The sequence below is a fragment of the Engystomops pustulosus genome, chromosome 3 (genome assembly GCF_040894005.1).
Source record: "Engystomops pustulosus chromosome 3, aEngPut4.maternal, whole genome shotgun sequence".
NCBI classification, from domain to species: domain Eukaryota; kingdom Metazoa; phylum Chordata; class Amphibia; order Anura; family Leptodactylidae; genus Engystomops; species Engystomops pustulosus.
In genome coordinates, this window is record NC_092413.1 from 109,914,200 (window position 1) to 109,931,217 (window position 17,018).

General features: G+C 37.7%; 1 protein-coding gene across 2 annotated transcripts in view; it reads left to right on the forward strand.

Annotated features, from left to right (window-relative positions):
• Positions 1–17,018, forward strand: part of WASF1 (WASP family member 1) — a 54,547-nt gene that overhangs the window by 28,458 nt on the left and 9,071 nt on the right. For both annotated transcript variants that reach the window (XM_072141794.1, XM_072141795.1), the window contains exons 4-6: positions 6,996–7,149; positions 13,402–13,519; positions 16,679–16,848. In XM_072141794.1, coding sequence (XP_071997895.1) covers positions 6,996–7,149; positions 13,402–13,519; positions 16,679–16,848 — 442 coding nt within the window. The remainder of the gene's footprint in view (positions 1–6,995; positions 7,150–13,401; positions 13,520–16,678; positions 16,849–17,018) is intronic.

The window sequence follows — 17,018 nt, forward strand, 5'->3', positions numbered from 1 at the left end:
GTGGCATTCTGTGCCTATTGGGGAGAAATTCTTGGCCTGTGTATGTAATATTTCTTGTAGCCATCCGATCCTCTGGAGATGAAAACATACGCAGGAATGTAATTGTCTATTGCCCAAGTTTTACTTTTGCTATTTTAAGTGTGATCAAGAGCATGTATTGTTTATTTTTTCTGTATGTTATGTCTTTGCCAGGTATAAGTAATCCTTACCATTGTGCAGTAATAATATTAATAGAGTGACAAACGTGATAGCTGTGTTGTCTTTGCGATCAGCTGAGACATGTATTGGTTACTGAGAACCTGTGGCTTTCTAGAAAATTCTGGAACATCTTTTCGATCTCTGCAAAAAAGACTTTTTATAAGTAACAAAATTTTAAATTTCAAACATCGCACAAAAAAATTATATTTAATAGCGATATAAAACCTCATGAACTCCAAGTGCGTACAAATAAAATCTATAGTTCTTTTCACCAAAAATTAATCCTTCACACAGCCAAATTGACAGAAAAATTTCAAAAGTTATGGCGCTTGGAAGGTGGTTATGAAAAGAACTTAATAATAAAAAAAAAAACCTATAAATTTGATATTGCTTTATGTGTATGGACCCAAAGACAAATTAATGTTTGATGATAAAGGCAGGAACATTTTATTAGAAAAAGACCTCAGATTTAGGTTTTTTTTTTTTTTTTAAATAACCAAACTATCACATTCATCATTAAGTGTTCAAAAAAGTAGTGAATAGATAGAGTATTGAGTACCAATAAATCATGAAGCTGCAAGTCTACCAGCTAAAAAAAACGGCTCCTCTTGGTGAAATGGTGACGTGTTCCTGGCTAACTTGCAGATCTAACCCGTTAACTGTTGTGCTGATACAGGAAAATGTAAAGGGGACGGTTCTCACCTTGGACTTTTAAGAAACAACTGTGTCTGTGAACTGCAGAAATTCCAACATGTTATGGTCCATTCCTTCTTTCCATTAATCCTTTTTCTGGGGTTCACACATAACGCTCACAATTAGACGCAACAGCAAACAGAGCCAAAAGAAGCTTGTGTCAACCGATAAAAGTCTCAGTGACCTTAAAACGTCACTATGTTTTATACCCTGTGGCAACAAGCTATCTATCAAACCCTATAATGGGTTATATATATCAGGGGATATGTGGAAGTGAGAAACAGCCTTTATGTAATGAAGTCTATGAAGCTGGTGTCTCTAGTCCTACAGTGTAGAGCAGAGCCATTATTGTAGCAAATGGCAGGGATGTTTTGTAATCGTAACCCTAGACAAAGTGTTTTTATCATTCTTGTGACAATAGGATTTTAAAAATTTTGGTTTGTCAAGGGAATAAGGATTAACAATAAGGCTTTGCAAACAGCTTTTGCTAACTCCTAGGGTGCCCATTGCAGACTGAGACGAAAGTTCAATAATTTCCCAGAGATTCCCCAGAGGTCACAGTAGGCAGAGCGGTCCATTTGTTAGTAAAGGGAAAGAAACTATTGTTCAGCAGGCAAGAAAGTTTTCCTGTAAGCAAGTTGGGGCATTTTTAATTGTCCATATTTTTGGGGTATTAAAGGGGAGTGGAATAACCACTCCCCTCTCGGTGGTTTGAGGGGATGTTCAGACAGGAATGATAGTAAAGAACAGCAGAGTTCTTACTGTAAAGAAAAAAAAAAATAACCTCACAACAGACTGCTTTGTATCTGCTTGATCTGCAGGCTGCCATAATAATAATAATAATAATAATAATAATAATAATATTATTTTTATAATAAATGTTTCAATGTAGTTTATAACCTATCTTCAAGTGTTACTAAACTTTCAAATGTTTTAAATTAATTTATAGTGCAGGTGACGTATATATACTTGAGTATAAGCCAACCCGAGTATAAGCCATGGCTCCTAGGGAAAACCTGTTGACTCAAGTATAGGCCTAGGATGGGAAATATATTGGTTACAGCCCCCCTCCAGTATATAGCTATTCAAACCCCGCCATATAGCCAGTCATCATTCCCCCAGTATATAGTCAGTCCTCTGCCCTCTATATAGCCAGCATTCTTCATAGGCTGACAGGCACAGTGTTAGATTGTGCTGAAAGGACCCCTAGGCTGCCCTGGAAGAAATCTGCAATCCCCCTGGCGTGTAGGGTGCCTATTGTCTGGGTGAGTACCTGGTCGCTATACCCTGGGTGAGGACTCCCTTTATGGTGAGGAAAATGAAAGATACAAGCCTTTTTTTTTTTCGGCTCCTAAAATCCCCAATAATACAGTAAAAACAGTGTTAATTTAAAAGATGAAAATTTGATGCAGACTGCCATAAGGTTGACTTTCTTTAGAGTTCATCAACATGAAAGGGGAAACTGAAGCAAAGCAATGTAGTCCTGCAGGAATAGGAATCTCGGAGAAGCACCCGAGCTGTCTTAGAAGTCTGCTGGAACACACATTGTTACTACTCTATAGGAAGCTCCTTTTCCTTCCTCCTCCAAGGAGCAAGCTTGTTCAGACTGCCAGAGCTGCGATTGTTTGACTTGACTGTAAGACATAATCATTTCATTGTGCTACAAATAATGGCAGTTTTTCACTTGTTATTAGCTGTGTAATGTGGTAAGAATGCAGGGACAGTTTCATCACCATCAAAATAATCCTGAGTTAATAGCATTTTGGAAAACAGCAGCTGTTGAGTTTGTGGAACAACTGCTGGGAAAGCAATTGAAAAGCAGCTGTTTTTCAGGCAACACTAAAATGTCTTCCATTACATTCCCTGGTCCTAAAAATCTGTAATTTCTTCATAGTGATGGTAGTGGTGACAGATAGCTCAGACCCCCTAAGTGTAGCCTTTACACACTTATCTGTGAATAATGTGACACCCAGTGTATGTTATAAGAAAAAATACAATATCCTATAGATTTGGAGGATATATTATTTAGCAAGTGAAGAGTCAGGATAAAGTATATCAAGAGTTTATTGCTGCTCATTTACTAAGTCTAGTATATGTAAACCCACAAGCGCTGTACCACCACAAGTACTGTACAGAAAAGCATGTCTAGTCAAGCACACCACTGGATCTATACGCCCGCAGCAAGTAGGGATTTAACTAAATCTTTGATTGTTTGTAAGATGCTGCTAGCAGAGAGTGTAGCAGAATTGAACAACAGACCCACCTCTGCAACCTTTTTATGGATCCAATTGATTTAATTAAAAAAAAATTAAGACATTTTACGAATAAACACATTAAACATCTCCCAAGTGTTTCAGTTGTTCCCATTGAGACCCTCATGTCACCATGACAGTGGACTATAAACAAGCCAGTGCTTCAGATGACAGGGAAACCTATGTTTACCTCCCTATTCTATCCTTCATGGGATAAGGAAGACCACTCCTCTTTTAGCTACCTTGGAAGGCAGCTCCATTGACATCAAGCATGACCTTCAGGAAGCCTCATGACATGATGCGGAATTCAAAACCAAAGCTATATATCTATTCCAGAAGTATAAGACTCCCAACTGTAGACTGCACTGTTTCAACTTGGGTGAGTCTCCTCAGTACAGTGTAGGGAACTGGTTTGGCTCGGTGAGAGGCTCATTACGGAGAGTGACTATTAAGGCCTCCATGTAGGCGTGTGGAGTCTTATAGCCATGGATGCTCCACTAGGGGGATTCTGGGAAAATATGCAAAGTTTTCAGGATGAAATAAGGAAAACCTCATCTCTTTTACTTACTTCCTGACTCTGGTGAACTAAGACACAGTAGCTATAGACCAAGATTGCTCACCCACCTAGGAATACCCTACACACTCAACCATTGACAGTTTCTTGTCAATTTGTGATGACTGCATGTACATATCCTCACATATACACTGGACAACATAGACTGAAATGTCTGTGATCCTCAACAGTAATAACCGCTTATTTTCTAACTTTTTAGGGGGACAAAATGATGCCAAGATGTAACAATCATTGGGCACACATCCCCTCTTATTGAGATGAAGAGATGATATCATGCTAAAAGTTCCTTTTCTGTAACGTTTCTTAGCCGTGATATGCATAGAAAGTTATGACATATTAAATACTACCTTGGCAGAAAAAGGGTTTAAGATTTAGCAGGTATAACTCCCATTGTGCAGAAAAGGAAATGTCTCTCTGTTAATGAATAACAATCATGACTTACTTTGGATACTGCAGCAGTATAAAAATATCTCCTCTCACATTAGCTTTAACTTGCTGTTTTTCTATTCTGATCCGCAGGAGAAGTGGGTCATGTTCATTACCTGCTCAAATTGTTTTCCAAGAAAAATCAAGTCTTTCGCCTCACTGGGTCTGAGGGTCTGATCAGCAAATGTAGATTACTCAGTATTCAATCATATAATGATCACAATAATGAATCATATGTTTATTTGTAATATTCAAATTTTACTAAAATAAATCTACTGAATATATAATATACCGTAATATCAATCTGCATATCTACTTTCTGCAAAACCATTGTTAAGCTATGGTTCATAAAGAGTGAACATCCCAAGTGTTTTTCCTTCTTGTTTGTTCCTTCTGTAACAGCAATATCTTGTTTTTCCTATAGAAGACCTGTCACCAGAATTTTACCCGTCACACCAGTAATACCGGCTGATAAAGGGTTAAAAGTCCTCCCCATATGACCTAATATTATCTGCCACTGAGGCACCGTACCTTAATTACAGCACTCTTTCTTATATGCAAATGAGTAGACAGTCACTTCTGAATAGAAGAGTCACAATTTCTCCAGGCTGCCAGTGAACCCCATCTCCTTTTTTTCATTGACAGCTCATTTTCTTTTCATATTGCAGCCTGAGCAGACAGGAAGTCCTCTCCCTGTCCACTTCCTGTCCTTACCAGAATGCTGTCCCTCTTACTGCATGGTGAATTTAACAGTGTGCAGTGTGGGAAACTGCAGATCTTATCATTATTTAACACACTGCAATGGGCGGAGCAAAGCAGCATTGGGCGGAGCCAACATAGACAAAGGCAGAACTAGTTCGGGGAGCAATTTTACTGGCAGGAGGAGGCAGATTTAAGCTGGAAAGTCAGCACTGCACTTTTCAACAAAAGCACAGTGTGGGAGTGGGGGTGTGATTTAAGTTTTAAAGGTTTATTGTGCCTGTAGCTAGGGTATAAGTGGTTTATGTGCCCAGGAAACCCCTTTTAAGGATGGATGATTCCTCCCATGGCACATATTCATTTTTACTTTGGCAGGCACTACTGAATATTCATGAGGGTAGCTACTTTCCGGTGCAGTCAGTAGCTCTCAGTTATTAGCAGTAGCTTTATTAAACAAACCAGTTAAAGGGAACCTGTCAAAACATTTGCACATATACAGCCAGTGACAGGTTCCTATAGAGCTCTTAAAACTGATAGCCTTCTTTTAGCTAAAAAATAGTTTTGCTTACTTCCACTTATATGGCCTTTTATCTTATATTACCGGGCATCGGGGGGAGGGGAGGTGTCCTGCTCGGAGGGCCCCTCTCATCTACTCCACCCCATGCCTTATGCCTTCTTGCTTACTGGTTCATGTCAAGTGATCAGGTCCTTCAGACTATGAATAATAGCGAACTGTGCCCCATGCATGTATCTGACCACATGAAGTCACAGCAGCCTCCATGGACTTCTGCTCCTTTCCATCCTCCAGGAAGGTTGCTGTCATCTCATGTAATCACATACATGGGGTACAGTTTGCTATTCTTAGAGAGAACTGAGTATAACACAAGGCACCATGTTGAATATTAGCAAACTGTTCCTAAGTACAAGGAGGAAAAGCAGTGATTTGAAGAGACACAGAGCTGTCAGTCACAATAACTTGTATCTCTGACTCTTCTTCTCTCTCAGGCTGCCAGAGATGAGTCAGAAAAGTTAATTTGCATATGAGAAAAATGGCTGTAATTAAGATACAGTTCCCTACAGGCAGCTAATTTTAAGTGATATAGGGAGGACTTGTAACCCTTTATCAGCAGACATTGTTAGTCGGGGGGGTCGAAATCTGATGACAGGTCTTCTTTAAGTTACAATTTCCAGGTACCTTTACACGTTATGCATTATATGTGTATTTGCCACCCAGCATTTCCATCTGGTAATTGCTCAGCGTAATACAGTAGAATTGTAATGATAAGGATTTATGACCCTCCCAAACACACATTGCAGAAAAAAAATCTCCAGTAGAAAAGTTTTTCCAATTGATCTCTTCCCTCCTGCTGTGGAAAAATCTCAGAGGAAAACATTATTTCAGCAGGTTTTTCTCATGCATGTGTAATGGCGGCAAGCATACTGGCAGGGTAAATCTTGCAGTAACCACTCTATTTTTAGTGGGCATCCCTTGAACATACAGCCAAATATAAAGGAAAAGGGAGTATTTTAGTCTTCTATTCTTTAAAAGTACAACTTGGTATACTTGAGAAAAAACTAGGCTGTTGGCCTTATTAATACACCTGTAACTCGTAGCTTTCAATTGTGTATTTCTTGAGGTGGAAACATAAAGAAGTATTTCATCTCTGGTCTGTTGCGATTTTTCTTTTCTTGAAAGTGGTAAGAGGAGTAACCTCCCTTGGTTGTGCGTAACTGAGCCGGTTTCCATATTATCAGCAGTATTAAATAGCACCGCTCTGGAGCTTGGGTTGCCAAACCTTCGCTGCTTTACTGATAAGAAATCCTTTTGACCCAGCAAGACCATTAGTAGTAAAGGCTGATATAGCCATGCAAACAACAGGCGCTGCAGGAAAATATTACTTTTTAAATACAACCTGTGTAATAAATTTAGTTTTGGGAGGATCTGTGGAACTATTTTTTTCAGCAAGGTAGGAAAATGTTAGCTATTTGTAATTTAGAGCTTGTATTATTGATATAAATGTCTCTTTTTAACTGAAACTTGCTTTACTTTTATTAAATTGTGTTCATTTTGTCTTCCTTTGTATTTCTTTTCTCATTTCTAACAATCTATGTTTTAGATGTTTCTAACCTTAGATTTTTTTTCTTCACTAAAGTGTCACTACAGGACATCACAATGAGAAAAGCATTCAGAAGCTCCACAATTCAAGATCAGCAATTGTTTGACCGTAAAACTTTGCCAATTCCTCTTCATGAAACCTATGAATTGTGTGAACATCCTCCACCTCTCAATATACTAACACCCTATAGGTATGTATGTGTAGCTGTAAGTAAAACAATGCCTGCATTGAGGAAGAATAATAGTATGTATTACTGTTGTGATTTGTATTAACCACCACTGACAATCCAATAAATGAATAGGTTCAGGGCAGATTCTAGCTTTTTAGCTGCCTGCGAAAATTTGAAAAATAGTAAGGAAAAAAAAAAGGTTTCAAAATAAATTACCGTATATTCCGGTGTATAAGACGACCTGGTGTATAAGACGACCCCCCTACTTTCCTGTTTAAAATATAGAGTTTAAGATATATTTGCCGTATAAGACTACCCCTTTTCCAACGCATACAAAACACCGGTAAAAATTTAAAAAAAAACAGATTTGAATTTAACATGGTCCTTTTTTTAATTTAAGTTTCTTATGACATGCAGGTATATAGCAGGAAAACTGTCGCTCATAAACATAAGGCATACAACAACATCATTACCATCGTCCATTTTACTGTAAATGTTACCATACTGTAGCTTAAATTTTTATATTAATAAATATTCCATGCCATGTACTCAGAAGCAGGAAAAAAATTCCAAATGCAATGAAAATGGTGAAAAAATGCATTTGCGCCATTTTCTTGTGGGCTTGGATATTACGTCTTTCACTGAACGCCCCAAATGACATGTCTACTTTATTCTTTGGGTCGGTCAGATTAAGGGGATACCAAATTTGTATAGGTTTTATAATGTTTTCATACATTTACAAAAATGAAAACCTCCTGTACAAAAATAATTTTTTTGATTTTGCCAACTTCTAGCGCTAATAACTTTTTTATACTTTGGTGTACGGAGCTGTGGGTGGTGTCATTTTTTGCGAAATTTGATAATATTTTCAATGATATCATTTTTAGGACTGTACGACCTTTTGATCACTTTTTATAGATTTTTTTATATTTTCCGTTACGGGGTTAAACGCATTGAAAAACCGTGATCATATTTTGATAGATCGGGCATTTTCGGACGTGTCGATACCTGATGTGTTTATGATTTTTACTGTTTATTTATATTTATGTCAGTTCTAGGGAAAGGGGGGTGATTTTAAATTTTAGGGGTTTTTTTATTATAATTTTTTTTTTAACTTTTTTTTATTTTTATTTATACTATTTTTCAGACTCCCTAGGGTACTTTAACCCTAGGTTGTCTGATCGATCCTATCATATACTGCCATACTACAGTATGGCAGTATATGGGGATTTTCCTCCTTATTCATTACAATGTGCTATCAGGGGTTAAAATGAAATAGCCTCGGGTCTTCGGAAGACTCGAGGCTACCATGGAGACGGATCGCGGCCCCCGATGACGTCACGGGGAGCGGCGATCCCAGGTAAGATGGGCGCCGCTATCTTTGAGGTTGCCGGCAGCCATCGCTGTGAAAACACCCGCAATCGGTGCAGCAAAGACTTACCGGCTATGGAGAGGGCTCAGCCCGTGAGCCCTCTCCATGCAGCGCGACCCGACCGCCGCCGTGAATACATGGCGGGGCGTTCAATTACCGGCGTATAAAACGACCCCAGACAAGACAGAAGATTTTTCTGTCTTCAAAAGTCGTCTTATACGCCGTAATATACGGTATATAATTACTGGTATATAATTACCTAAAAATTCAAATCCCCCCTCTTTCCCTAGAACTGATATAAATATAAATAAACAGTAAAAATCATAAACACATTAGGTATCATTGTGTCCGAAAATGCCCAATCCATCAAAATATAATAACTGTTTTTCACTGCGTTTAACCCTGTAACAGAAAATAGCGTCCAAATTTGAAAATTGCACTTTTTTGCCATTTTGAAAAATATTAAAAATTCAATAAAAAGTGATCAGAAGGTGGTACAGCCCTAAAAATGGTAGCATTGAAAACTGCATCAAAATTCGCAAAAAAGACACCACCCACAGCTTCTACACCAAAATATGAAAAAGTTATTAGCGCAAAAAGATGGTAAAATCTAACAAAAAAAATGTTGTACAGGAGGTTTTAATTTTTATAAATCTATAAAAACATTATAAAACCTATGCAAATTTGATATCCCCGTGATTGCACCGACCCAAAGAATAAAGTAGACATGTTATTTGGGGCGCACAATGAAAGCCGTAAAATCCAAGCCCACAAGAAAATGGCGCTAATGCGGTTTTTCACCAATTCCACTGCATTTGGAATTTTTTTCCTGATTCCCAGTACATGGCATAGAAAAAAATATACCATCACTATGAAGGGCAAAAAAAAAAGGTTATAGATTTTTGATTGTGGAGAGTGAAAAATGAAAATACAAAAAAAGGGCCCGGTCCTTAACTCCCTGTAAACTCTGTCAGTGTTCACTGTACAGTATAAAGACCTGTAATGTAAAAAGACTTGGGGACAGTCATAGAAATAGTGTTAACTTCACAAAGGTATAAACAACCAGTGGGGTCCATAGAAAGCGGTAGAAGAACACCTATGGTTTCACGTGTGCATGCCCCATTGCAAACTAGCTTTCATTCAGGATGAATAACCAGTCTGCTAGCATAAAACAGTAGCCCTTATACACCAGCCAATTCAGCACTTTGCCATATCCAAGAGCTGCAACCAATTTAGAAATGCAGTGAAAAAGATAAGTCTGTGGATGTTGTCATGGAGGACATAAAATGCCATACAGTAAATGATGTCAGATTCCCGAGTCACTTACTTACCAATACAAAGTGCAATTCAGGGAAAGTCTACCATTTGCCATATTAAGATTACTTAATTGTCTGTAAAGTAAGCCTCAGCATTTACAGTATGCTATACCAAAGGTACAGATATAATGGCTAATGGTAGAATAAAGGAACATTGATTTTTCTCGCTATTCTTCAAGTGGGCTGAGCTTTAACAGTTTGTGGTACATGCAGTTAGCATTACAGTGCATTGACACAGTCAGCCATACAGTAATCTAGGACAAATGAAAATGTATTAAATATCATGTACTATATGTAATTGCAGTGGCTCATTTTGTGCCTACTTGTGCCCCTCTCTTTTGATTGACAGTTGAGAACAGTAAAAGAGTATAGAATTCCTTATGCAAAATCTGCAAGACAGTCGGTGTAGAACCCGTTGTTCTTAGACTGATGTTAATACAGCGTGAATCTCTATGGCTTCATAACATAAAATATACACTCATTTTATGTAGAAGATGGCATATTTTCGTCATGCACGTGAGGATCAGCTGCTGCTTTGAGCACATGCTGTACAGCAGATGTCATATTTTTCTGCCCATTATTTAAGCATACCAATTAAAATAATGTACTGTACTTTGAACATTCTGTTCAAGTGTGAGGTTAAACTGCTACCCAACAAGCCTCCTTTTTAGTTTGCAGATTGATATAGTGCGCCTTTCATCTCCTCCAAAATGTACTCCGCAAGATGAAAAAGAACTGCATATATGAATCTACCTTTTAATTGTCTCCCCCTTACATTGGAGTTCTTACAATGGCTCCTTAGTTTTAACCATTTTGTTTTATTTTGGCTCTTTGCCGTTGCTTTTTGTTAAGATTACAGGTGGTCCCCTACTTAAGAACACCCAACTTACATATGACACCTAGTTACAAACGAACCCCTGGAATTTGGTAATTTACTGTACTTTAGTCCTAAGCTACAATAATCAGCTGTAGCAGTTATCAAATGTGTCTGTAATGAAGCTTTAGTGTTAATCCTTGTTCTTATGGCAGTCCAACATTTTTAAAATTCAATTGTCACAGAGACCCAAATTTTTTTGGCTGGGTTTACAATTATAAAATATACAGTTCCGACTTACATACAAATTCAACTTAAGAACAAACCTACAGACCCTATCTTGTACGTAACCCGGGGACTGCCTGTAAATGGAATGAAATACATAATTCATAATAATGATCTTACACATCCTTATTCTCACATATTATATTTCAATGTTATACATAAGCAACAATAAATAAAATACATAACAGTACTGAATATCAAACGATTATAAAAAATCAGTCCTATATAAGTAGGCAGCAATGTAAAGCTGCAAAAAAATAAAACGTAATGTTTATACCCAATTAGGACATTAAAAGGTATCACGGTGTGATCTCAGGCAGGGCAAAAAGGTAAGGTGGCACTCAAAGGGGCCCACGTGCTTAACCTTTACCTCAAAAATATGTTTAAAATGTAAAAAAGGTCTCATTTCTTGTTCCGTATAAGCATATCAAAGTCCATATATTCGATTAAATTGTATGACCAGTCACATGCTCATATGGTTCAGTTGTTTCCACAATTCCTTAGCTACTGAGGAAGGAACTGATGAATGGCTCGGAAACGCGTCTAGCAGCTCTCTCATTTGTTCCGTGTATCTACGCTCATTTTTATGGTTCTGGACTGTCATCACTTATCAGTTTTTATGCTGCACCTAATCTAATCCAGCTACCAGCCATCAGACGGACACTTACTAGCAGTCCAACGGCAGCGGCTTCCCTGCATACCCGTGTGAGCTGCGCTCCTACACACCTGTACGATTCCCTCTCTGACCGCGCTGAATGGAGTGACATGCATCGTGCAGATCTGACTGCTTTGTTTGTGGAGGTAAAAGCTAATTAACCGTCCGAGGAGTGGACTGTATTATTATTATACGCTTTCACTGTTAAACAACCGAGGGTAAGCACAACATCCAAATAAAGGTTAACCTTGCCAGCATATCTGATGAAAGAGATATTTATCGCATCCAGCTACTTATTCAAACAAATGGCTGGCCACCTAATTTGAAGCCCACACCCTGTGTAAAATCATCCTGTGTGGACTGCAGCTTAAAGGATCCAATTGTGGGCCCCTTTGAGTGCCCCTTACCTTTTTGCCCTGCCTGAGATAACAGACGTGATACCTTTTAATGTCCTAATTGGGTATAAGCATTACGTTTTATTTTTTTGCAGCTTTACATTGCTGCCTACTTACATAGGACTGATTTTTATAATCGTTTGATATTCAGTACTGTTATGTATTTTATCTATTTTTGCTTATGTATAACATTGAAATATAATATGTGAGAATAAGGATGTATTTTTTATATTTTTTTGATGTATTGAGACCACAACTCGATTAAAACTTCTATAATAATGATCTTGCCTGTAAAAAAAAGTACTTGAAGTGATAACTATTAAAGGTAATGTGTATTGCCTTTGCATTGCTAACTAAGGATATATATCCAGCAGAGTAACAGCAAATTTACTTCTTACATCAGTATCTTTCAAGTTTCTTTTTAAACTTGTACAAGATTTTTGGGATGGGACCTTGATCCAAATATATATACGATTTGTATATTCTGATTCAGGCAGTGGATTCGAAAAGCCACGGTCCTGACTCCTTTATAAATAGCCATAATTAGTTACAACGAATTTACTATTGTGCTGTTTTGCATCATTACATAAGTAATCTGGATAGTTTGATAAAACATACAGCATATTTATTGAACAAATCAGTAAAATGAACCAGTAACTTAGAGGAAATCAACCACATAAAAATAAAAAGCAGAAAAGGCTAGAAATACTCACCCATGCTCCTCTAGGGATCACCTAGAAAAGAAAATTATAATTAGCAGCACCTGGACAAGATGTCCAGCACTCCGGGCTGCTAATTTAAGAAAGTTAAATAATTATACAGTTTAAAAAATAAGTTTTTTTCCTTTTTAAGCTGGATGCTGTGCATTTCTTAGTTTATTTCCACTCTTCTACAACTCTTCAGCATTACTGTAATAAAATTAAGACTATATTGGCAACTGCTATATTTCAGAATTGACCTTGGCCTAACAAATCTAAAATGAAAAGGCAAAATGTTTAATTTTATAATTTTAATAGCTTACTCACAGGTGCAGACCCTCGTGTCTCTATTTGCAAATAGGGAGGTTTTCTTGTTTACAATGCTGTCAGCTTTATGTATATAGAGCAGGAGGAACTGAGCAAATTGAGGGATAGTGGAATATTTTATTAACACTTATTGAGGACTTGAGAGCTCAATGGGCAGTCTCAATCAGAAATTCACAGCTATGTTATGCATGCTCATATTTGTAGATACATGCTTACAACGTCAGTCAGTGCTTAACCCAGAATGAGCCAAAATCTCAATCCATAAGGTTCATTTGATACTGAATCTTTTAATTTAGAATGTTGTTGTTCTCCTATTTGCTGATATAAATTAAATTAATAAATGTTATTAGTGTAACATTTACCTTCTTTTTGGATATGTTCCAACATCTGAACTTTTCTTGGTACTTTCAGAGATGATGGTAAGGAAGGTTTAAAGTTTTACACCAACCCATCCTACTTCTTTGATTTGTGGAAAGAGAAGATGATTCAGGACACTGAGGACAAACGGAAAGAAAAGCGGAAGCAGAAGGTACGAGTTTTGTCTACTAAAGATAAAAGTAATATAACATTCATATTACAAAGCAACACAAAATGGATATAGTCATTTACAGATGTGGAAAATTGTTGATACCCTTCCGTTGAGGAAAGAAAGACCCAGAATGATCACTGAAGTAGCTTGAAACTGATGAAAGTAATAATACATTTTGATTTCTTAAAATCCATTAATATAAACAAGACCTGGCTTGTAAATTGTGTCTCAACAGAAAACCAAAATTAAGTAACCAATATAACTGTCCCTGGCCAAATGATCATATGCCTAGAAAGGATTGGAGATAATAGTGGCATGTTACACCTAGGTGTGTCCTTGAATAGCCATCACACTTGTCATCATTTAGGGTAACATGGACTTAAGAAAGATAGAGTAGTCTCAGTAGCTTAGAAGGAAAATTATAGGCAAACCGATTAACAGTGAGGGCTATAAGACCATGAGATCCCTGTAACTACAATTGCACATAGTCAGAATGGGTCTGTAGCTAACCTTCCTTGATTTGGGCATAAGAGGTAGTAAATTGATGACAAGCCCAGACCATCACAAACCGTTTAGGGATAAACTCCAAGTTCAGGGAATATCAATGTCAAATGGCACTACCTATCCTTGTCTTTGCCAAAGGGATATGATGGAAGAGGACCGATGAGGAAACCTCTTTTGAAAATGCATATTGACATAAACTCCAAGTTCAGGGAATATCAATGTCAAATGGCACTACCTATCCTTGTCTTTGCCAAAGGGATATGATGGAAGAGGACCGATGAGGAAACCTCTTTTGAAAATGCATATTGACACGCCAGAAAGCTTCAGGAACAAGAATGATAAGAAAATAACATTCTTAGGGTACATGCACACTGCCGTGTGCCCGTTGCACGGCGGGCACACGGCAGCGCGGGGAGAGGAGGAGGAGGTGAGCGCAGCTCACCCCCGCCCCTCTCCATAGCGATATATGGCCGCGGCGCTGTAATACGGGAAAAGATAGGACAAGTCCTATCTTTTCCCAGGCTACGGGGGACGTATAGCGGCCGCATGTACGTCGGCCGTATATACGTCCCCCATATATGTGTGTGAATGCAGCCTTACTGTAAAACAAGCAAGAGGCTTGGTTATGTTTTATGGCTACATTGCTGCATTTTGAAAAGAATTAATGAAATGAAATCTTAAGACTAAGGTGTAAAATGTGATGCTTAGAGTCAGAAATTGGGTGGTCTCAGTCATAGGTCCTCCAAAAGGATAATGATCCAAAACACCTAGCTAAACACATCCAAGGAAGAGGAAAGAATTGGACTATTCTGTGGACCTCCATGAGCCCTGATCAAAGTCCTATTAAAAAAGAAGGTGGAACATGCAGTTGTTGAGAAAACACCCTCACACCTGAGACAGCTGGAGCAGTAAGCTCAGGAGGAATGGGCCACAATACCTGTGGAGAAGTCTCATTCAGGCTACATTCGCACTATGGGGCAGATTTATCAAGTGTCAGAATATTTCTAGTTGCCCATGGCAACCAATCACAGCTCAGCTTTCATTTTACCAGTGCTCATGAATATTTTAAAGGGCAGCTGTGATTGGTTGCCGTGGGCAACTAGAAATATTCTGACTTTCAGGCACTTGATAAATCTGCCCCTAAGTCTCACCGCACAATGACATGTCCTATCTATGCTGAGGGAAGAGGTGAGGAGTGTTCCCATCTTCAGCACTCGGCTATGCATGTAGCTTCACTGTTACAGTAGTGATTGACTCTAAAGGTCCGGCAACAAAATATGAAGTTATGGTTACCATCCTTTTAGTCTGGGACAGTTTAATTGTGTACTTAATAAAAGGCAAAAATGGTTGAAAGAAAACAAGAAACAAAATCCCCAACAATATCTAGCAATGTCCCTGCATTTAGTACCCCCTACAGTCCACAATTTAATTAAATTAAAAATATAATTGAAAAATACATACCAGTCTTGAATCAGGACACTGTTTTATTTGAAACAAGAGACAGGACACAGATGTGTTGCAAAACGTGGTAAAATATGCGGTAACGAGTTTATCCCCGAGTTTATTTAACCAAAACAAGAAAAAAAAAAAACTTGGTTATCAATAAAAGGTTTTTTCAAATGTGGAGGTTCTAGATGATCAGAATTAACAAAGACAAAATCAGTACCATCAATACATTTGTTAACTGCGATACGCATCATTTTGCGTACATTATTCATTGCACATACTGTGCTAAAATATATGTTGATTGCACTCTACAAAAAGTTAAAAACCTTTATTGCCCAATATATTACAGGCATCAAAAATGAGGACGTTAACGCCCCAGACGCTGCTAGACATTTTATTGAGGTTAATGATACTGACATATCCTCACTACAGTTTTTTGGCATAGGAGCCGTTAATTGCCCAACTAGGGGAGGAAAATTGGAGGAAAGTCCTCCTTAGAAGAGAAGCTTTTTGGATCCTAGCATTAAATTCAAGATATCCGAACTGTTTAAACTCTAAAAACAATCTTACATACATCTATTAAATTGTTGTTAATATAGTTTGGATTTGAAGTCTTTTGTAAATATATCCGTTCGTTTGCCAGTTATTCACTGGTCCGGATATGACATATTATTGCTAATTGGTTAGGTGTACTCTTTTGTTTTAAAGATGTGTTTATTAAGCCATTTGTATTATAACATGACTAAGGCTTGAAGCTAAGCCGAAAAGCGTAGGTGTCCTGTACCTACACCAACCATGCACATTAGCAGTGTGCATCTTTTAATGCATACCCAATAGAGAACACTATTTGGATTTTACCTGGATGTGCCTCGGCTCTTTCTTACTTCTTTCATGTGTATTTAATAATTCTCTTGAGCCACCATTATAAGTAATGTCTGCGTTATATTAGTTGATTTTCATTAAATTAAAATTTATAATTACTCTGGTCATTTTCAAGTTATTTCTGCGACCATTCTGTGTGTTTCTTTAATGAAAGGGTATGAACAATATTGTTCATGTGTGTATTACTGGATTGGTAATAGCAGTATACTCTTTACTAAGTGTTCATTACTGTACTGCATGGACAAGCTGGCTCCTCTCACTTCTTTGGGGATCCCTGGCAGGTGATGCCTCTAATGATATCCATGGTTTGATATTGTATGATTTCAGCAAAAGAATATTGATCGTCCACATGAGCCTGAGAAAGTACCTCGAGCTCCACATGACCGACGTCGGGAGTGGCAGAAGTTAGCTCTTGGTCAAGAACTTGCTGAAGATGATATTGATACACACAAACATATAGAAGTTGTTAATGGACCAGCGTCACATTTTGAAACAAGGTTTGTTCTATTACATTCAGTAAGCTTGTCTGTGGTAAAAACATTTTTTTATACATTTTGCTTTATGTGTCTGGACTTAATAAAGTAAAGAATATGTTATCTAGAATAATCCTGTTCACAATCCATACTTGGTAACTGAAAAATATCTCAGTAGACAACACATTGATAGC